The 23,253-nt window shown below is 48.1% G+C and overlaps 1 protein-coding gene across 3 annotated transcripts; it reads left to right on the forward strand.

Moving 5' to 3' along the window:
- Positions 1–46: 46 nt before the first annotated feature.
- mmp23bb (matrix metallopeptidase 23bb) lies at positions 47–15,066 on the forward strand. 3 transcript variants are annotated; one of them, XM_061682155.1, is made up of 10 exons: positions 47–105; positions 3,956–4,128; positions 4,225–6,901; positions 10,980–11,077; positions 11,183–11,316; positions 12,236–12,403; positions 12,476–12,640; positions 12,792–12,902; positions 12,983–13,106; positions 13,917–15,066. In XM_061682155.1, exons 3-10 carry the CDS (start codon positions 6,851–6,853, stop codon positions 14,119–14,121), a joined length of 1,056 nt encoding a protein of 351 aa, XP_061538139.1. In that variant the 5' UTR covers positions 47–105; positions 3,956–4,128; positions 4,225–6,850; the 3' UTR covers positions 14,122–15,066. The 3 variants fall into 3 exon arrangements, with proteins under 3 accessions (XP_061538139.1, XP_061538140.1, XP_061538141.1); XM_061682156.1 differs by having other exon boundaries at positions 3,956–4,075; XM_061682157.1 differs by lacking the exon at positions 47–105 and having other exon boundaries at positions 3,940–4,128.
- The last annotated feature ends 8,187 nt before the right edge of the window (positions 15,067–23,253 follow it).

Below are 23,253 nucleotides of genomic sequence, written 5' to 3' on the forward strand. Positions count from 1 at the left end.
TGCAGCAGGGGGCGCCACCGACCGCGCTCTCTTACCGGAAGGGCGGGAGGAGACGATGGCGGCGGCGGCGGCGGCGGTGGCGGCGGCGGCGGGGTTCCACGCAGCGTAAGGACAAACTCGCAACAATTTCCACGGTTTAAATTATATTTGTTTGTTGACTTCGTCGAGCGCGCGCGAGTCCCACTGCAGTAAGGCTGCGACGATGACGTCACTGCCCACCGGCGTCCACGTTTCAAAGCTCATTTTGATTTTTTGTTTGGGGTACATTTTCAAAGCTCATTGTAGATTTTTTGTTTGGGGGTACATTTCAACAACGCCTTTCTGGCAGCTCCTCGTGACATTTGGATGGAGCGCAATGGCGACGAGGCAAACTGAATGTCGAATATCTGCAACGACATTTCGCCTAGGACAAATGACGTCACTTGCAGTCACGTGTACGGGGTTCGTAATTAGAGTGATAAAAAATTCAGCTGCTAGTGAGTTACGGATATCTGCAACAAAATTGTAATAATCAGTAAGAGGCGTTTTTAGACCTTTTTTGGGGGTGCTCTAATATGACTCTTGGCACCATTAAGGTCGAATTTAGGAAGGCTAGAGAGATTTTAAAAAAGTGTTTCAAACGACCTAGAAGAGTGGAATACTAACTAGTACTTGGTTGAAACAAAAAACCGTTGTCTGAAAAATGGTTTACTCCACCCAATCGCTGAGCGCTCGACCTGCACAGAGAAATCCGTTGCCTTCTTCAACACACTATTATCATTATCAGTCCTCATTTTTGCTGCACTTCACGGTAGCCCATTATTGATGCTGTTAGATGGGCATTAGCTGACGTTCTTGAAGTGGTCAGACAGTACCACTATCCTCTGTTTAAATTGGAAATTCCCACATTTTGGTATGACCTGAATGCACCGTATTTCACTGATTTTAAACTTCAAGTTTAAAGCCGACTGCGCTCGTCCGGGTCGAGCCGCCTTGAGCCGTTGTCGTTCTTTTCAAACTCATCGACTCGACTGCTCGTCGGCCGTCAATCGCGACGTGGCCGCAGTACAAAACGTTCGAACGCGTCATTGTCTTCGTACACGCACGTACGGGCACGCTTTTGTCTCCGTACGCGCACTAGCGGAGAGTTGGAAAATGGCAACATTTGGAATGGGCGTCGTTCGTCATCACGTCAGCTTTCAACTCACACGCGAAGTCACCAAGTCTGCATCAGGCCGCACCCACACGCCGATTCCCATATTTGGCAGAAGGGTTAACCGCTTGATCGGCCCACCCATCCATCCATTTTCTGAGCCGCTTCTCCTCACGCGGGTCGCGGGCGTGCCGGAGTCTATCCCGGCTATCGGCGGGCAGGAGGCGGGGTACGCCCAGAACCGGTTGCCAGCCAATCGCAGGGCACATACAAACAAACAACCATCCGCACTCACATTCACACCGACGGGCAACTTCGAGTCGTCAATTAATCTAGCACGCATGCTTTGGGATGTGGGAGGAAACCGTAGTGCCCGGAGAAAAGCCACGCAGGCACGGGGAGAACATGCAAACTCCACATAGGCGGCGCCGGGGATTGAACCCGGGTCCTCAGAACTGTGAGGCAGACGCTCTAAAAACACATCATGAATAAAATAACTTTTATTGCTCCCTTAATGTTTACAACAAGATATATATTGTTGAATTACAGATAGAACATTTGACTGTTTAAATATTTTGTCCTTGAGTATTTGTCTCACTTTACAACAGAAAAAGTCTTTCGGGGAGAATTAGGCGTGCTGCGATCAGATTCGGATACCGATCATCCGTGAGAGAGATCTGCCGATCGCTCCCAGTACCGTTCGTATGGCATAGCTGTAAATTGTTCAATTTATTTATGGTTGAGTGGTATTGGCTGGATGAGCCCACATGCTTTGGTCGACCTGCACGAGTTCAATGAAGGAAAGTTCATGAACTAGTTCGTATTTTGTGCGAACATGCGCTGAACTTAGTTCATTTCTGCCTGATGACCATGATATTAAGAATGCGTTCAATCTGGCATCTGAACAGGTTTTGGAACGAAAGTTCATTTTTATTTTGTTCGGGACTTGCGGGACAAAGCCCGGCTGAACACACTATATATGAGCCTTCATATGCCGGGGGTAAAAACGCCGTCGTTGGCAACCCGCTCAGTGTGGCCGCGGACGCCATTCGTATTTACATCGCAGTTGTGCGACGTACGTTCAGGGACACTGCGTAAATGGGAGTGAATGTCTTCCTCGGTACAGAATTATAAAAGTTGATTACTAGGAAAATTATTCTCAGTATCAGAATGCCAACCAGCCATCCATTGTCTTCCGCTTGTCTGAGTCCGGGCCGCGGGGGCAGCAGCTCAAGTATTGTATTAACTGTCTGTTTGTGTTAGTTGGGAGTTTGTGTGTGAATATTTGTTATTTCAAGGTAAATCCCTCCTGTGATCAAATGCTAATAGAAGCTAGCCCGTCAGTGGCTTTTATTTTTTTTCCATTAACTGTTAGCATAAGCTGGCGATTTCTAGAACGATGTCTTGAATTTTAATAAAATGAGGATAATTATTTTTGTTGTGCGTTAGTTTTACAGTAAAGACCAACTGTGGTATCAATAAATAACGAACTCTCACCGGAGCAGTTCGCAGCCGAGTGTGAAGCGGCCGGGATGAGAATCGGCACCTCCGAATCCGAGACCGTGGTCCTCGGTCGGAAAAGGGCGGCGTGCCCTCTCCGGGTCTGGGATGAGATCCTGCCCCGAGTGGAGGAGTTCGAGCATCTCGGGGTCTCGTTCACGAGCGAGGAAAGAACGGAACGGGAGATCGACAGGCGGATCGGTGCGGCGTCTGCGGCGATGCGGACTTTGTATCGTTCCGTCGTGGTAAAGAAGGAGCTCATCCGAAAGGCGAAGCTCTCGATTTACCGGTTGATCTCCGTTCCTCCCCTAACCTATGATCACGAGCTGCGGGTCGTGACCGAAAGAACGAGACCCCGGATACAAAATGAGTTTCCTCTGCAGGGCGTCCGGGCTCTCCCTTAGAGATCGGACAAGAAGCTCAGTCATCCGGGAGGATCTTGGAGTAGAGCCGCTGCTCCTCCGCATTGAGAGGAGCCAGATGAGGTGACTGGGGCATCTGATTCGGATGCCTCCCCGGTGAGGTGTTCCGGGCACGTCCCACCGGGAGGAGACCCCGGGGACGACCCGGGACACGGCGGAGAGACTACGTCCTTTGGCTGGGAACGCCTCGGGATCCCCCCGGAAGAGCTGGATGAAGTGGCTGGGGAGAGGGAAGTCTGGGCGTCCCTGCTAAAGCTACTGCCCCCGCGACCCGACCTCTGATAAGCGAAAATGGATGGATGGATGGAACTTGAACTCAAAATTGGATTTATTGCCCAGCCTTGCGCGACACTGCACACATTCTCCACAGGGCGCGGGTGATCGGGAATGAAAAGCGTCGACAGACGAGCGCAGATCGCACGTTTTCCACGTAAACGGCCTGTTCGATCGGAGCACCGCGAGGAGAATCCATCCATCCATCCATTTTCTGAGCCGCTTCTCCTCACTAGGGTCGCGGGCGTACTGGAGCCAATCCCAGCTGTCATGGGCAGGAGGCGGGGTACACCCTGAATTGGTTGCCAGCCAATCGCAGGGCACATAGAAACAAACAACCATTCGCACTCACAGTCACGCCTACGGGCAATTGAGAGTCTCCAATTCATGCATGTTTTTGGGATGTGGGAGGAAACCGGAGTGCCCGGAGAAAACCCACGCAGGCACGGGGAGAACATGCAAACTCCACACAGGCGGGGCCGGGGATTGAACCCGGGTCCTCAGAACTGTGAGGCTGACGCTCTAACCAGTCGCCCACCGTGCCGCCCGCCAGGAGAATGTTCGGTTGAATTTCGTTACGGTCGGGGATTAAAGGGCTAATCGTCTTCCTCGTCGTCTTCCTCTCCAGGATGTGCGACAAAAAGACGAGCGCCGCCCGCGCGGCTTCTGCGCCCAGACACGTGACCGGACGAGAACGTCAAAGGATCTCGTGATTGACGGCCGACGGCGTCGACGGGAAGTGCGTCAGGTTACCATGACGACAACCGTAAAGACAACGCTGCTGCTCTGTGGTTTTTTTAGGTTTTGATTTTTGTGAACTGAATGAGAAAATCGAAACCTAAAGAAAAAACGGCGCTGACGGCAACGACTCTTTTTTTCTTTTCTTGGCTTGATCAGATGGCGGCCATCAATAAAGTCGGCGTGTATGAAACGAGTGCGCGCCTGCGTGTTTGTTGACTCCCGGAGACAGACGAGGTCAAAGGTGAGCGGGTCTGTGGCTCACCGCGGTGAGAAAAGTCACAAACGTGCTCGATGACTTCACTTTCAAGCGCCTCCCGGTCTCCCTGACAACCAGACGCCCGGCTGCCAAAACACCACACGCTGCCTTTCACACACGCACGCTCGCTCGGTGTGTGTGTTAGCGCTCATTAAATATTCATCCTTCAGCTGTTTGAAAGTTCCTGGCAGCCCAACGCCACTCGACGCATTTAAAGCGGCCTTTGACTTCCCGAAAGGAACATTTGGACGTCGACGTCGTCACATTTGGAATTTGGGTGGGAATCTTTTTGCAGTTGTTACTCCTTTTGTGCGTGACACATTGCTCGTTCGGGTTTGTCACGACGGATGTTTGCAATTCAGTTGCGGACGTACGCGACTCAATTGCAAATATCTGCAAGTCCGCGTTGAGATATGTGCAAGACAAGTTTGACCAGTCGGTTGCGTCCGATAAAATCTTCAACTCCAAACTTGATTTAAAAATTTGGATTGAAATTGAGGCCGGTTGAAAATATTTTGTCACCGTCACGTTTCCCGAAGTGGACTTGCGCAGATGTTCAATCGTGTGCCGGATATCCGTGCTTGCTTTTCCAGATTTGACGCGACCGATTTTTATTTTATTTTTTTGTCCTGCGATACGAGCAAAAATGTAAGATACGAGTGCGTTGCAGACGCCCACCGCTAGATGGCGCCAATACACTCTGCGACGTCGGCGCCGATTCACCAATCGAAGGGGAACAAGGCCCAAACATTAGGTACGCTGGTGTCTTGTATTTGCGTTTCGCACGTGGCGAATTAGTTTTTATTGCGTGTTTTTCTATAGCACATCACAGTCGAGTGTGAAAAAAAACAAAACGTTGAAATGCACATTTGAGGGCTAAAATGGTTTCATTACATTCGCATTCATTTCAATGGGGAAAGGTGACTTGAGATACGAGCGCGATGACAGAACAAATTCAACTCGCATTTCAAGGCACAAGTATATCTGCAGTTAAATTCAACAGAAGTTGAAGGCATAACACTGGGTTGGAAAAATGTCTGAATGGGAAAACGACATGCGCTTGTCTCATTCACGTCAGGTTTTGATAGCAAGTTGCTAGCAGTTGGTTTATCAAATGTTGCAAACTTGGCTTACTGTAAACGTTACGGAACGTTACGTCATCATTGTTCAAAATTCAGGGCATGTTTATTTGAAATAGCGGTCCATGTAACAAAAACGTGGCCCGAGTTCAAGAAGTTGACCTGATTGAGCAAAACCAACGGATTCGGCGAGATCAAAAATCTTCCGATCTCGGCCTTGCGGGGCGTACGCTTCACGAAATGAGGAATCGAAGATACCTGTTATGTCGTTCCCATTAGTCGCAATTCATTTACAGATATTTTGAGTGTGAAAACTCTATGATGAAAGATGTTAATGGGTGGAGGTTTCCCTTGCCCGGCGGACGCGGGTCACCGGGGCCCCCCTCTGGAGGCGGGGCTCAAAGGCGAACGCCTAGGCGGCCGGGCCGGCACCCGTGGGCCTCGAAAGGGTAACGCGGGTCCCCCTTCCGTGGGTTCACCACCTGCGGGTCGGGTACAGCGCGAGCGGGGCGGTGGCCGAAGGTAGGGAGCCGAACGTCTCCCCGGCGAGGTGTTCCGGGCACGTCCCACCGGAATGGGACCCCGGGGACGACCCCCGGGACCTGCGTCTCTCCGACGCCTCGGGATCACCCCGGAAGAGCTGGTCGAAGTGGCTGGGGAGAGGGAAGTCTGGGCGTCCCTGCTAGAGCTACTGCCCCCGAGACCCGACCTCGGATAAGCGCTAGAAATTGGATGAATGTATGAGACCACCGGACCGTTGCAATATTAGTCGTTCGAACTGCTCTAAGTGCTCGAGGACTCTGCATCTTTTTGCACAATTGTTTTTTGTCAATGTCTTGATGTCCCCAAAGTGTTCTGTCAATTGACCGTCTGTCGTACTCGAGCGGCTCCAACTACCGGAGACAAATTCCTTGTGTGTTTTGGACACACTTGGCAAGTAAAGATGATTCTGATTCTGATTCTGATTCTGAGAGTGAAAATCGGGACTGTTCAAAATGTCATTACCACCGCGTTATCTACAATATTAAGTCCTGGTCGTCAAACTTAGCGCTTGCCACCGACCGCTCCACGGTCGGCGATGACGTCGTAGGGACTCTTGCCATCAAAGCAGGAGAGTGGCCTCGCGGGCCCCCTGCAGGTCACGTGACCAGCGGCCACGCTTGAACCAGTCGAACCCGAGCGCCTGTCGGCAGAAACGTCCCGAGGTTCGTTGGCGGCGTCGGCACAACCTCCGCGTTGACACTTGAGTGGGGGGGCGCACGAAGAGTTAAGTTTGGGGCTGACCCGGCCTCGCCCCTTTGCGACTTCACACACACACACACGCTACACCTAAAACTCGCACCCACACACACGCGCGCTCACTTGAAAGCGGAAAGCAGATGCGCGAAAGTGGTCAAATCTCCAATTGATTGATCGCTGCGTGACACGTACCCGACTGTGTGACGTCATGGAGGTCCGCTTGCTGCTGCTGATGACGACGACGATGACGACGTCACAGGTCAGTCTCGTCTTGGCCGAGTTTGTGTGTGGTCAAACAAAAAAGTGTGTTGTCATGAATAGGAGCATTTAAGGTCCATACACGAGTGCACTCTCTGTCCTTTCTAGTCAGACAACTTTGGTCGTGTACTAGTAGGAAAACCTCCCGTTACTAGTGAGGCAAAACTGCACTAGTTGACAACTAGTTGTGTGCTCCTAGTAGCTACTACGAGTGAGTCCAGGGTTGGGAGGGTTACTTTAAAAATATATTCCGTTGCCTATTAAAAAATGTAGTTAGTAACATAATCCAAGTACCATAATATTAAAGCAATGTAACTGGATTCCTTTTAATTATTTTGAATTACTCCACCAAATATCCTAAAAAAGACCAGATAAATTCCAAATCAATACAATATATATTTGTATTTATGGCGGCACGGTGGACGACTGGCTAGAGCGTCTGCCTCACAGTTCTGAGGACCGGGGTTCGATCCCCGGCCCCGCCTGTGTGGAGTTTGCGTGTTCTCCCCGTGCGCGCGTGGCTTTTCTCCGGGCACTCCGCTTTCCTCCCGCATCCCAAAAACATGCGCGGTAGGTTCATTGACGACTCTAAATTGCCCGTAGGTGTGAATGTGAGTGCGACTGGTTGTTTGTTTATATGTGCCCTGCGATTGGCTGGCGACCGGTTCAGGGTGTACCCCGCCTCCTGCCCGAAGAGAGCCGCGATAGGCTCCGGCACGCCCGCGACCCGCGTGAGGAGAAGCGGCTCCGAAAATGGATGGATGGATGGATTTGTATTTATTTGGCTGGTCTTTCGGTCGAATAAATGTTTGAAATTATTTTTTCTTCTTCTTCTTCCAATTCCCAACCTCAGAACCAGAGAGCCAAACGTGCTGCAGATCGATACGTCATTCGTTCCGGATTCGCTAACTTCTAAAGGACCAACTTTCTCAAAGCTCTCCCCGTGACTTGCTGTTTGTTAGAACGAGTGAGATGGAAAAGAGGACAAATGAAGTTTGTGAAGGCAAAACCTTTGCAGTTTGCGCGACCTTGACCCCTCTCACTGACACGCGCACACAATCTACTTTTTTTACTTTTCACTTTTTTTTCGGTGACTTGGATTTAACTTTTGAGTATAGTACTATACATTGGCATTTCATCTTGAAGAACCGTTTCATTTTTAACTTTTAAGTACGATTTTTGTTCAACATTGATGCGATATTCTTTGAATCATTTCGTATTTTTTTCTCTTCCTATATTTAAGCGCAATGTAAATGTTGAAACTGCATCCTGTTAAGAATGGGCTTACATTTATAAATACTGCAATTAAACGTCTGCATCGTTTTTTTTTTTTGGGGGGGGGGGGGGGGGGGGTTGGTTTATTTGATTAGCTTGAAGTCAGTTACCAAATAATGTCAGCAAAAGCCAACAAAGGATGGAGCCAAGCGACAAGCAATGACTTCTTTAGCGTATGCCCAACTTTGACAAAAACAGTTCAGCAAATTTTAACATTTTACAGAGTGAAAATGAAAAAAGTAAACGAAACAAATGAAAAACAAGCATTCCACAAATGTGTTCCAAAAGCCAACTAACACAAAATGTACTATATTGATGCAATTTCTGTGTTTATACCCGAGCCATATATTTTTCCAGAACTTTTGATTCAAACATAGGTTTAAAAAGTGTGAGAGAACCAGAAGCACGCATTTTCATTTTCTTGTTGTAATCGTTCCACATTGTAACACAGACGCAAATTTGCTGTACATTGCTTCTTGTCTTCTGCCTTTGGAGACATCTTTTTATACATTGCTTCTTGTCTTCTGCCTTTCGGCGACATCTTTTTGTACATTGCTTCTTGTCTTCTGCCTTTCGGGGACATCTTTTTGTACATTGCTTCTTGTCTTCTGCCTTTCGGGGACATCTTTTTGTACATTGCTTCTTGTCTTTTGCCTTTCAGAGTCATCTTTTTATACATTAGTTCATGTCTTTTGCCTTTGGAGACATCTTTTTGTACATTGCTTCTTGTCTTCTGCCTTTGGAGACATCTTTTTGTACATTGGTTCATGTCTTCTGCCTTTCGGGAACACCTTTTTATACAGTGCTTCTTGTCTTCTGCCTTTCGGGAACACCTTTTTATACAGTGCTTCTTGTCTTCTGCCTTTCAGGGACACCTTTTTATACAGTGGTTCTTGTCTTCTGCCTATCGGGGACACCTTTTTATACATTGCTTCTTGTCTTCTGCCTTTCGGGGACATCTTTTTGGACTTTGCTTCTTGTCTTCTGCCTTTCGGGGACACCTTTTTATACATTGCTTCTTGTCTTCTGCCTTTCGAAGACATCTTTTTGTACATTGCTTCTTGTCTTCTGCCTTTGGAGACATCTTTTTGTACATTGCTTCTTGTCTTCTGCCTTTGGAGACATCTTTTTGGACATTGCTTCGTGTCTTCTGCCTTTCGGAGATATCTTTTTATACATTAGTTTATGTCTTCTTCCTTTCGGAGGCATCTTTTTGTACATTGCTTCTTGTCTTCTGCCTTTGGAGACATCTTTTTGTCCATTGGTTCATGTCTTCTGCCTTTCGGCGACATCTTTTTGTACATTGCTTCTTGTCTTCTGCCTTTCGGGGACATCTTTTTGGACTTTGCTTCTTGTCTTCTGCCTTTCGGGGACACCTTTTTATACATTGCTTCTTGTCTTCTGCCTTTCGAAGACATCTTTTTGTACATTGCTTCTTGTCTTCTGCCTTTGGAGACATCTTTTTGGACATTGCTTCGTGTCTTCTGCCTTTCGGAGATATCTTTTTATACATTAGTTTATGTCTTCTTCCTTTCGGAGGCATCTTTTTGTACATTGCTTCTTGTCTTCTGCCTTTGGAGACATCTTTTTGTCCATTGGTTCATGTCTTCTGCCTTTCGGCGACATCTTTTTGGACATTGCTTCTTGTCTTCTGCCTTTCGGAGACATCATTTTGTACATTGGTTTCGTGTCTTCTGCCTTTGGAGACATCTTTTTGTACATCGGTTCATGTCTTCGGCCTTCCGGAGACATCTTTTTGTACATTGCTTCTTGTCTTCTGCCTTTCGGAGACATCTTTTTATACATCGGTTCATGTCTTCTGCCTTGCGGAGACATCTCGCTCTTCTGCAACTGCTTCCGAATCCCGCGTCTCGTCTTTTAACCGGCACTAGAAAGTCTGAGCGTGTCTCACCTATTTTAGCTTCATTCCACTGGCTGCCTGTTCGTTTTAGGATTCATTTAAAAATTCTTGAATTTGCTTTTAAAGCCTGGAGCGGCCTCGCCCCGCCCGCCATACCCGATATTCGCGGACGTTCTCTCGGGTCAGCTGACCGGCTTCAACTTCGAGGTCGACCGGCGTTTGCTGTTGCAGCTCGGAAACTGCGAAATGTTTTGCCACTACGCGTCAGATAACCCTCCTCATCATTCTCATTTGAAATCTTTTTACCCTGACCTTTAACACCGGTTAGTGTGTCTGAGGAGATGTTTATGTGTTGTGTGGGCAGTGCATTTTATTTTAATTTTACTTATTTCATTTTATGTAGTTTTTATCCCATTTTATTTTATCGTTTTGAAACCTTATGTTGTATTTTTGCTGTGCTTTTATTGTGTCGTACAGTACTTTTTGGTACCTTGTGTTTGTTTAAATTGTTTTTAAATTAAAGTGGATTGGATTGGACAGTGCATTAATTGAAGACTCTAAATTGCCCGTAGGTGTGAATGTGAGTGCGAATGGTTGTTTGTTTCTATGCGCCCTGCGATTGGCTGGCGACCAGTTCAGGGTGTACCCCGCCTCTCGCCCCAAGATAGCTGGGATAGGCTCCGGCACGCCCGCGACCCGCGTGAGGAGAAGCGAAGCGGAACGGAAGATGAATGAATGAATGAATGAATGAATGAATGGATTGGACAGTACATGCCGATGGAATAAATGCTCAAACGGCAGGTTGCCATGTCAGCCTAACTTGTAAGTTGCTCACTTCCTGTATGGGGGAGCATGGCTCTATGTTCATTTGAGTGGATGGAGGCGTGGGAGCGGCCTCTAGCGGCCACCAGAGGAAGTGCATGATGATGTCACGCTGTTGCAGGTGTTTGCCGTTAGCGCGTCATCACACCACCGCGTTAGCAAGCGCTACACCATCAACCCGCTGGGACACAAGTGGATGCACCGAAACATCACGTACAGGTGGCGCTAGCGGGTTAGCGCACTGAGCTAACACCGCACACACGGCCATTAATTCGCTCACTCATGTCTACTGTATCCGCTGAAATACTGTGCGTGCGTTTGTAGACTGGAGTCGTTTCCGAACACGCTGAGCGCCGACGCCACCAGGAAGGCGCTCGGCGCGGCCTTCTCCAAATGGAGCGACGTGTCGCCACTCAGCTTCACCGAGGTCCACGGATGCGCCGCAGACATCAGCATCGGTACCAAGGAAGTCGACAAATGCGCGTGTGGCAGTGAGTGAGTGTGTACATAGCGTGAGTACACTCGCTCACTGACACACGCACACTTAAATACGTGTGTGTGTGTGTGCGCATGTGGTAGTTGGTAAATGGACTGCACTTAATATATGGTGCTTCATCTACACCAGGGGTGTCAAAGTCAAATTCACGGTTGGCCAAAATAAAAAAATTCCAAGTCCAAACTCAATATTGGATGAAAAATCACTGCCATGTGCACGTTTCCCTTCTCTCCAGAAACGTAGCGTTAAAGTTTACCATATGACAACAAACTTACATTTTGCTTCAACACTGAATCTGGAAAAAACTCACTTTAATATTATAAACACGAGAAATTTAAGTTGTGATAAAAGACATCAGTGGTATTTGTTTGTTGTTTTAAATTTAAATAGATAACATGAATTCTTTTGTCTCTCCATCTTCTATTTATTTATCTCCAACTACCTTTCTTTTTGATGTAAATCTTTTTTCATAGGCCAACAACAAAACAACCCCAAAAAATAAGAATGTCCTTCAATAAAAAGCCAAACTTCAAACTAATAACAGTCCCTGCCTAGGAGTTTATAAAGGGCATTCAAAAAACAAAACATTAATTATTTGTTACAGCCACGTTGCCCCGCACACGACAAGCAGGTCTGTCTGTCTGTCCGTCCGTCTGTCTGTCTTTGACTTTAGTGAACAGACAAGCCGCCTCCCACCTGCCTTGGAAGTGAACCGTTTTCCATCTGTCGTTTGGCCATTTTTGGGAAGCGGAAGTGTCAATTTGCTCGAGGAGACCGGTAGCATAGTTGCTAACGACTGATGGGCCGACACACTAGCAAAGCATTCTGGGATTTGTAATATTAGTGATGACAGAGTGAATGTGTGTGTGTGCGCGTGTTAGGTTTCTATGCGTTCAACCACTCGGACTGCCGGTCGTCGCCGCTGCATCCGTGTTTCGACGGCGTCAATGGCGAACTGGCTCACGCGTTCCTCCCGCCGCGCGGCGAGATCCACTTCGACAAGCACGAGATGTGGATCGTCGGGAGGTCAAGGTTCAGCTGGAAACGAGGTAAACGCGCGCCGGCGGGCGCGACCGACGGCGGACGCGACGCGCGCTTGACCTTGTGCGCGTGCGCTTCAGGCGTGTGGCTCAACGACCTGGTCCAGGTGGCGGCTCACGAGATCGGCCACGCGCTGGGCCTGTGGCACTCGGGCGACCCGCGCGCCCTCATGCACCCCAACGCCACCTTCACGGGCCAGCGCGACGTCGGCCGTGACGACGTCGCGGGCATTCGGAGGCTCTACGGTCAGACCGGCGCGTGCGACCGCAGGCGTGCGTGCGTGCACTGTGTGTGCGTGTGTGTGAGTGTGGCATGTGTGTGAGTGGTGTGTGTGTATCCGTGTGCATCTGTGGGAGCGTGCGTGTGCGTGTTATCGCCGTGCGTTGTGGTCATCAGGTTGCGTGGACGAGAAGAGTGCGTGCGCGTCGTGGGCCGGCTCGGGTTTGTGCGAGCGTCGCAAGCGGTTCATGAAGAAGAAGTGCCCGCGCAGCTGCCAATTGTGCTTCGGTGAGTCCGGCGCCCCTACCCCGATCCCGTCCCCGCCCCCGCGGCCCCCCTCACTCCGCCGTCCGTTACCTTCCTTCCAGAGCCTCCGGAAGCCGCGGCCACGCCGACGCCGCCCCCCAACGTCCGGGTGAAGGTGGTCCCGCGGGGGAAGGTGGTGGGCTTCCGCTGCGGCACCAAGAACCCGCGATCGCCACCTAGAGTCAGGTCAGCGTACCCGCACGGCACCCGATTAAAACTGGATGCCCACCCAAACCCGTTCGGACGACCGGGGCCACCGCTCCCTCGGCCCCCCTCTTGCACGCCACTGCGTGTTCTGGAGGTCTTTCATTCGACTAAGGATCCCCTTCAAGCCCCCCGAAATAAAAAAATAAAAAATACATTTGAAATACAGAAAACAGCCCTCTATAATACTGTGCTTTGTAAATGCTGCTATCCAATTCATTGTGCTGCTCCTTCTGGTGCACCGGCTTTGGCCACCGGGTGGCAGTATATTACGGTCATACAGACACAAATGAAGACGCGTCAACACTTCTCCCTAATATTAGCAGCCTTCCGCAGAGGATAAAGAACGTCCGCCTGTTCGGATCGTCTCGACACCGTTTGTGTTCAAACGTCTGTTGCCTAAAGCATGATTACATCGCCGCTATTCCCCAATCGCTAGAAAGGGATTTTCAGCTGACATTTTAGAAACTATCTAGGTCCGTTATATAAACATGCCTTTGCAGTGATGTGATGAGCGAGTCGGGAATGAATGCGATTGATTGTGAACCCAGTCGATGCATTCGCAATGAATCACTTTTCGCCTATGCCCTTGTTACAATTTTAAGATTTTTATGTAGTGGACCTAGATAGCTCCTAAAAAGTCATCTTGAAATCCTTTGCAGTGATTAAGGAGGAAGGCTCATTCCCGACTCCCCAATCATTAAACGGGGATTTGTAGTGGACATTTTAAGGAATTTTCCAGGGCCGCTTACCCCGGTTACCGTGACGACACACGTACGCTTGTGTCCTCAGCTGGTACAAAGACGGCGAGCGCATCGCGGCTTCTGTCCCGGGCCACATCGCGCTCAAAGGTCACGATCTCCGCATCGTGGCCAATGAGTTCAACGAGGGCGTGTACACCTGTCGCCTCCGTCGCCGCCTCCATCGCCACGGCGACGCCGCGGCCGCCGACTCCTGGCGCGTCCGACTCCGGACCCCGGACGACCGCGACAGCTGACCGAGGACGATGACGACGATGATGTCGTCGCTCGCCGCCGCCGTCATCGAGTCCCAAGATGATTGATTTGAAAGCGCTTCAAAGGGACCAAACTATTTGAGGACTCCAAAAGCTTCCTTTGATTTTTAATGATTATTATGAATGTGGAAAACCACTGTAAAAATTGACTGTGAAATTTTGAAGAAACGTTGGCACAGGAATGAGCTGAGTCAGCAGGCCCATTCCAAATTTCCGTGGAAATGTTCGATTTTTAAATGAAAGAAAGTGCTGAACTTCTTGTTAGCATGGAAGCTATGCTAATGTGATCCAATATTCAAAGGGAAAAGATCAAGATCATGTCTAAAAACTAAACAAATGCCTGCTAGCTCAGCTCGCTCAATGGTCTGGAAGCTTCACTTTACTTTTACAACAATTATTTTGTAATCATTAATTGTTGTTACACTTAACTGATAACATATTATAAATTTTAACTTCTTGGTCGTTTTTATTCCAATAAGAATTGTTGCTGAGCGCAAATGAAAGTGCTGGACCTCCTGTTAGCATAGAATCAAATCGAATAGAACTTTATTGTCATTGTCACAGGAACAATGAAAATCAGGATGGACGCTACACAAAGTGCTATCGCTTCATTGTTCAGGGGGTCCAGCGAGTCGCCATTCCATCAATTTATTTTGACACGTAGAAAATCAAAATGTACTAAACTATTTCATTAACAAACACTTGCTAGCTTAGATGCTAGCTGGCCTGCTAGCTAAGCTGTTTTGCTGGTCTGGAAGCTTCCTTCGAGTTTTAGAATGATTCTTTTGAATGTACTGTAACTAGTGACTGTTTAATTCATCCTATTCAATTAATGTTAGCATCAAAAACGATTTGTCATAGTTTTAGCTGAGCCAAAATGAAAACGCTTCGTGTATTTTTCATGTAATCATTGAATGTTGTAACTGATTAAACTAATCAGACGCGATTCATTTGATCTTGATTGTTTTTTTTTTTCCAAGTCCAAGTTCGAGCTGAGTTGGAAGACAAAAGTGCTGCACTTCTATTTAACATGCAAGCTACGCCAACGTCGCGGTCCTCTGATCTTGAGTATTAACAAGCGAACGTCAAATTGTTGACATCTTTTCTAGCCCTTCGGTGGAAAACATTTGGTTGCTGTGGGAACAGCCGGTTTCCGTGGAGACCTTTTTGGCTGAGAAACTTTCATTAGCAACAATGGCGGACCATGAATAATAATCATCGTCTTGATGGCGGGTGCTGCTGACCTTGCTAACGGGGCTGCCGTTTTATTCTCACTTTGAGGTTAAAAACTTTGAGTTGAATAAAAGTCACAATTCATCACTAATAGTCAAAGGAGTCATCAATGAATCGCTTGACATCTCAAGCGTGAAACAATTGACAGGGAATGGAAATTCTTTCAAAGTAGAGTCCTCCTGAACAAAGCGCAAATCTTCACAAGCATCTCGTCTATTTCTTGTGTATCGTATTTGAAGCAAAGACACGTGCGTCTCATTCGTTCAGCTCCAATTACCGCCCTCTGGTGGAATATTCGAGCAATGCATGTATTTCACAGCGCCATATAGTGTGGCATACGTACAGGGCTGGGAGGATCGGTGGGCGACTGGTTAGCCTCCCAGCTCTGAGGACCGGGCACTCCGCTTTCCTCTCACACCCCAAAAACACGCGTGGTAGGTTGATTGAAGACTCTAAATTGGCCGTGAGTGCGAATGGTTATTTGTCTCTATGCGCCCTGCGACTGGGGGCACGGTGGACGACTGGTTAGAGCGTCAGCCTCACTGTTCTGAGGACCGGGGTTCAATCCCCGGCCCCGCCTGTGTGGAGTTTGCACGTTCTCCCCCTGCCTGCGTGGCTTTTCTCCGGGCACTCCGGGCACTTCACCCAGGGAACCAGCACGCCCGCGACCCGCGTGAGGGGAAGATGAATGAATGAATGAATGAATTAACGTACAGGGCTGTCGAAGTAGGGCAAAACTGTCAAACGGAGAATAAGTTGCGTGACATTATGGCGGAAGTGACGTACTTGTCACTGGGGCGGGAAGTTGAACCAATTGAGGAATGAGCGCCGGTGAGTCGCATTTCTTCGGTATCATTCATAAGAAAGTGTCCCTACTTCATTCACGGGTCCTATTTTGCCACGTGGCGTGCTCATGAAGCTTCCGCTCTGTGTGCATTGATTAGCGCTCGCTGTACAGACAAGATGCGATCTCGTCGCACAGTGTGCGCGTCATATGCCTCGCTGTGTCGCTTTTTTTTGCATTGTTTTTCTGTTAATTTGGCAGTGGAATTGGCGCGGACTCGCGTTTCCGTTCGTGTTTGTTTTCCAGGCAGTCACGTTACGGCTGTTTGGGATCGGCGGTGCGTTAAGGGACGCTTCGTGGATGGGACTTTTTCCTGTTTATTTCTCGCTGTGTAGTTTGATCAAATTGTTACCAGGGAACTGTCATTTGTATTAGTTGGTATTGCAATTTGTACCATTATACGATCACACGTTTGATTTCAAGTCTAGTTGATTTGTTTCACTCTTAATCACAAAACAGTCTCAAAGGCTTCACAGTTGGCGAAGATTGATGACCACATCCCCTAATCTAAACCCCCCGGGCAAGGAAAAGCTCAAAACCCCACTTAGGGGGGAAAAAAGAAACCTTGATGGTTGGCCGAGCAGGCTGCAATGGACGTCGCGTGGGCAACATTTAGCACATCGTCCGCTGCTGTACAACGTTCACGGAGATGACAGAAGAGTCCATTTCAAGAGAAAAGACGCCGTAGGGTAGACGCCTTCGGTGGTCGTGCCTTTTGATTGATTCATATCGGAATTCTAGAGCTGTGACAAGTGATGCGATCTCCTCAGACATTCCTTTCACACTGTGTTGCAGGCCTGTGCATTTTGTAAATGTCAAATAAAAACACCCTGTAAGCCACCTCTGTTTTGCTGCATTTCCTCCACACTTTTACTGCCTGAAGCAGTTCAAAGCGCCTGGTGAACATTTCTTTATTTTTTTCCCCCAGCAACTGTTGGACGCCTCACGGGCAGGAGACGAACTCGTTCACGAGACTTACAAGTACTTGGGTCACTTTGAACAAGTCTTTGCGTACATGTAGGAGTGTTTATGTCACAAGAAATATTTGAGCGTGGAGAAGGATTTTGGTACCTTTTGAGTGTATTTCAATAGATCTATAGGAATATTGAGGGACTGTAACTTTTAGAGAACATAAGTGAGTTTCAAAGACGTTTGGGCAGTCTAGATGACATTTCAGGATATTTAGTATTCATGTAACTCAGAAGAGTTCATCGGTTGATTTAGAATATTAGGGCTGTCAAAATTAATGTCTTAATGCATATGAATAATTACAAAGAATGATGGCATTAATCATGAATTAATCTCACAATTTATTTTGAGCGCACATGCTCCTTTACCTTAACGGCGGATGGATATCTGAAAGGCGGCGCTATAAGATGAGTGAGGGTGTAACATCACAGGTCCCCTGCTGGACCACCTGCAGTTTGCCTACCGAGCAAACAGGTCTGTGGACGACGCAGTCAACATGGGACTGCACTTTGTCCTAGAATACCTTGATGGCGCTGGGACCTATGCGAGGATCCTGTTCGTGGACTGCAGCTCTGCATTCGACACCATCATCCCCGAACTCCTCTTCTCCAAGTTTCTCCGGCTCAGCGTCTTGCCTGCCACCTGCCAGTGGATTTACAGCTTCCCGACAGGCAGGACACAGCAGGTGAGGCTGGAGGATGCCACCTCATCCACACGCAGCATCAGCACTGGGGCACCCCAAGGTTGTGTCCTCTCTCCGCTGCTCTTCTCTCTCTACACGACTATCGCGTTTTGTACCGGCGAAACGCGATAGTCTGGGACAATGTCGATTGTGCAAATGTTGCAGATACTCCTCAGTCAGTGTGCAAATGGAGCAGATGCTCCTCTGGCATGAGAGGCCAGTATTGGTCAACATCAGATATGTGACACAGAAATGTGACAACAAACTCAAGACAAAAGAAATTGGCAGCATGTTGCAATGGAATTGTAAGTTAGCTGTTTAAGAAGTTGATCGCAAGAGGGAAGAAGCTGTTGGAATGTCTTCTAGTTCTAGTTTGCATTGATCGGTAGCGCTTACCTGAGGGAAGGAGCCGGAAGAGCCGGTGACCGGGATGCGGAGGGTCCGAGAGGATTTTTCACGCTCTTGTCTTAGTTCTGGCAGCGTGCAAATCCTCAAGGGTGGGTAGGGGGGTACCGACAACCCTTTCAGCAGTTTTGATTGTCTGTTGCAGTCGGAGTTTGTCCTTTTTTGTAACGGCACCAAACCAGACTGTGATGGAAGAACACAGGACTGATTCGATGACCGCTGTGTAGAACTGCCTCAGCAGCTCCGGTGGAAGGCCGTGCTTCCTAAGAAGCCACAGGAAGTACATCCTCTGCTGGGCCTTTTTGAGGACGGAGTTAATGTTGATCGCCCACTTCCAGTCCTGAGAGACCGTAATTCTCAGCTGCTTGAAGGTCTCGACGGTTGACACAAGGCAGCTGGACAGCGTGAGGGGCAGCTGTGGCGAAGGATGCCTCCTGAAGTCCTCAATCATCAGTACAGTCTTGAGCGTGTTCAGCTCCAGGTTGTGTCGGCCGCACCGCAGCTCCGGCTGCTCCGCTTCCTGTCGATATGCAGACTCGTCACCGTCCTTGATGAGGCCGATGACAGTGGTGTCATCTGCAAACTTCAGGAGCTTGACAGTCGGGTTCGCTGAGGTGCAGTCGTTCGTGTAGAGAGAGAAGAGCAGCGGAGAGAGGACACAACCTTGGGGCGCCCCGGTGCTGATGCTGCGTGTGGATGAGGTGGCCTCCCCCAGCCTGACCTGCTGTGTCCTGCCCGTCAGAAAGCTGTAAATCCACTGGCAGATGGCAGGCGAGACGCTGAGCTGGAGAAGCTTGGGGGAAAGGAGTTCAGGGATGATGGTGTTGAACGCTGAGCTGAAGTCCACGAACAGGATCCTCGCTTAGGTCCCTGGACTGTCGAGGTGATTTAGGATGAAGTGCAGTCCCATGTTGACTGCATCATCCGCAGACCTGTTTGCTTGGTGGGCAAACTGCAGGGGGTCCAGCAGGGGACCTGTGACGCTCTTGTGGTGGTCCAGCACGAGACGTTCAAAGGACCTAATGACCACAGATTTCCAGGCGACAGGCCTGTAGTCATTTAGACCCGAGATTGTAGGTTTCTTGGGGACTGGAATGATGGTGGAGCATTTGAAACAGGATGGTACTTCGCACAGTTCTAGAGATCTATTGAAGATCTGTGTGAAGACTGGCGCGAGCTGGTCCGCACAGACTTTGAGGCAGGATGGGGACACATAGTCTGGGCCTGTCGCTTTGTTAATCTTTTGTTGTTTGAAGATGCGTCTTACATCCTGTTTGTGGATGGTCAACATAGAAGTCAGAGGTGTGATTATGGTTGGTGGTGCGGCCGGGTGGGTGTGGGGTGTGAAAGTGTCCTTTTCAAATCTGCAGTAGAAGGTATTTAAGTCGTTGGCTAGTGTGCTATTGTTCTCAGCTTGGGGGGATCGTCGCTTGTAATTGGTCAGCGATTGGAATGCATGCCAGACTGATTTAGAGTCGCTAGTGCGAAACTGTTTTTCCAACTTTGCTGCATAGTTCCTCTTTGCAATGTCAATTTCTTTAGTCAGCAGGTTTCTAGCTCGATTATACAGAGCCCTGTCCCCGCTCTGATATGCGTCCTCCTTAGCTTGGCGAAGCTGCTTAAGTTTGGCAGTGAACCACGGCTTGTTGTTGTTGAATGTCCGAAATGATTTTGTTGGTACACAAACCTCTTCACAGAAACTAATATAGGATGTAACAGTGTCCGTATATTCATCCAGGCTGCCGGCTGAATTTTCAAAGACACTCCAGTCTGTGCAGTCTAAACCGCTTTGAAGTTCCATCTTTGCTTCATTGGTCCACTTTTTCACTGTTTTCACTGTAGGCTTCGCGCATTTAAGTTCTTGCCTGTACGTCGGTATTAAGTGAATTAAGCAGTGATCAGACGAGCCCAGGGCGGCACGAGGTTTGGCACGGTATGCGTTATTTAGCGCAGTGGTCTAAAATTTTATTTTCCCTGGTGGGACAGGCGATGTGCGGCTTGTATGTAGAGAGTTCATGGTTGAGTTTAGCTTTGTTAAAGTCCCCAAGAATAATGAGGGGGTGAGTCCGGGTGTTTATTTTCAATTTCGTTTACTTGTTCGGCGAGCGTTAGCAGTGCGGCATTCGTGTTACCTTGAGGCGGAATGTAGACACCAGCCAGAATGAATGATGCGAACTCGCGAGACGAGTAGAATGGCTTACAGTTCAAAAATAGCGACTCCAAATGCGGCCTGCACTGTGTGCTGAGCTCCGTGATTTCCGTACACCAATTTTCGTTGCTATAGAATCATATCCCGCCGCCTCTTGTTTTCCCCGATGATTCCATGTCGCGGTCTGCCCTGTGAAGATGGAAGCCGGGAAGCATGACGGCGCCATCGGGTACAGCGTCACAAAGCCAAGTCTCCGTAAAGCACATGGCGGCGGAACGTCCTAAGTCTTTACTGGTCTTTATCAGAAGATGAAGCTCATCCATTTTGTTGGGTAGGGAGTGTAGATTCGCGAGGTGGATGGAAGACATACAAGACCACTGATAATCTCCCTCGATCTGGGGCTCCATGCAAGATCTCACCCTGTGTGGTCAAAATGATCACAAGAACGGTGAGCAAAAATCCCAGAACTACACGGGGGGACCTCGTGAATGACCTGTAGAGAGCTGCGACCAAAGTAACAAAGGCTACCATCAGTAACACACTACGCTGCCGTGCAGGGACTCAAATCCTGCAGTGCCAGATGTGTCCCCCTGCTTAAGCCAGTACATGTCCAGGCCCGTCTGAAGTTTGCTCGAAAGCATTTGGTTGATCCAGAAGAGGATTGGGAGAATGTCATATGGTCTGATGAAACCAAACTCTAACTTTTTGGTCAAAACTCAACTTGTCGCGTTTGGAGGAGAAAGAATGCCGAGTGGCATCCAAAGAACACCATAGCTACTGTGAGGCACGGGGGTGGAAACATCATGCTTTGGGGCTGTTTTTCGACAAAGGGACCAGGACGACTGATCCGTGTGAAGGAAAGAATGAATGGGGCCATGTATCGTGAGATTTTGAGTGAAAACCTTGTTCCATCAGCGAGGGGATTATAGAATCAGAATCATCTTTATTTGCCAACTATGTCCAAAAACACACAAGGAATTTGTCTCCGGTAGTTGGAGCCGCTCTAGTACGACAACAGACAGTCAATTTACAGAACACTTTGGAGACATAAAGACATTGACAAAAAAAAAAACAGTCACTGAGCAGTAAAGGGTTGCTAGTTATCTGGTAATGCCGGTACATTTTTTTTGTTGACAATTGTGCAAAAAGATGCAGAGTCCTCTAGCACTTAGAGCAGTTCGAATGCCTAATATTGCAATAGTCCGGTGCAATGACTATTGTGCAAAGGGCGCTGAGACTTCAAGGAGTGTATGCGGTTTAAAGTGACGAGTAGTGCGATCATCTGGGACAATGTCGGTTGTGCAAATGTTACAGATACTCCTCAAACAGTGCGCAAATGGAGCAGATGCTACTCTGGCATGAGTGACCAGTATATGCAAATAGTGCAGCATGGCGAGGAATACATAATTGGCCCCACAGAAATGTGACAATGAACTCAAGTCAAAAAATTGCCAGCATGTTGTAATGGAATTGTAGGTTAGGTGTTTATGAAGTTGATCGCAAGAGGGAAGAAGATGTTGGAATGTCTACTAGTTCTCGTAGTTGAAATGAAATGTGACTGGGTCTTTCGGCATGACAATGATCCCAAACACAGCGCCGGGCAACGAAGGAGTGGCTTTGTAAGAAGCATTTCAAGGTCCTGGAGTGGCCTAGCCAATCTCCAGATCTCAATCCCATAGAAAATCTTTGGCGGGAGTTGAAAGTCTGTGTTGCCCAGCGATGGCCCTTAAACATCACTGCTCTAGAGAAGATCTGCATGTAGGAATGGGCCAAAATACCCGCAACAGTGTGTGAAAACCTTGGGAAGACTTACACAAAATGTTTGAACTCTGTCATTGCCAACAAAGGGTATAGAACAAAGCATTGATGAACTTTTGTTATTGACCAAATACTTATTTTCCACCATAATTTTCTAATAAATTCTTTAAAAGTCAATGTGATTTTCTGGATTTTTTTTCTCATTGTGTGTCTCATAGGTGAGGTATAACTCTGATGAAAATTACAGGCCTCTCGTCTTTTTAAGTAGGATTTGCACAATTGGTGCCTCAATACATTTTTGACCCAAAGTACTTGATAAATTGAGGATTCTGATCGGCATGCTCGACGTTGCTTCAAGGGATTTACCATAAAACAAAGCCCATTTGCATATAGTGTAGCGCTGAACTCTCTTCATCCAAGCACAAGTTGAAAATACCACCTCTAAGCAAAATGCGCTATTATGTCGCAGATTTGGCGCCTGTGATTCATCAAAATTTGAAAATGTGATTAATCTGCTTACAAAATGTAGTTGATTGATAGACCTACTCTTTATGTAACTTTCAAGGGGTATTTCAGTACATATTTCACTTTTGGGGGTGTGGGGCCCTGAATTTGGTGGGACGCCCCTGGTGGCACTCAAAAACTCCTCGTTTTTTTCAATTCCTTCAACAATGTTCCCCTGCTACATTACCATTGTTTTTCCTGGCTTTTGACACGATACTTTCTGTAACGCTCCCACATGTGGGAGAGCCACGGTCAACGGTGCACTTTTCAGATGAGCGAACACAGGCAGAACAGTATAACACACCAGACCCCGCCTATTAAAGGCACATGCATGCACAGACGCTACAAGACCATACATTTCCATACATTTCGTGCTTGCAATTAGTTTTTTTGTGTTGAAATCGGTTACTATGTGTATGAAAAGTGTGTTTTCATCATTTGTTTCAAGCATGTGAGAGGTGTAAAACAATGTAAGATGTTTTTTTTTTTGTTTTGTTTTTCAAATTGCAGATTTTCACCTGCCGTAGGCAGGTGTGGAAGGGAACCCCGCCACCCCATAAACGGGGTTCA

The sequence above is a fragment of the Phycodurus eques genome, chromosome 7 (assembly GCF_024500275.1).
Source record: "Phycodurus eques isolate BA_2022a chromosome 7, UOR_Pequ_1.1, whole genome shotgun sequence".
NCBI lineage: Eukaryota > Metazoa > Chordata > Actinopteri > Syngnathiformes > Syngnathidae > Phycodurus > Phycodurus eques.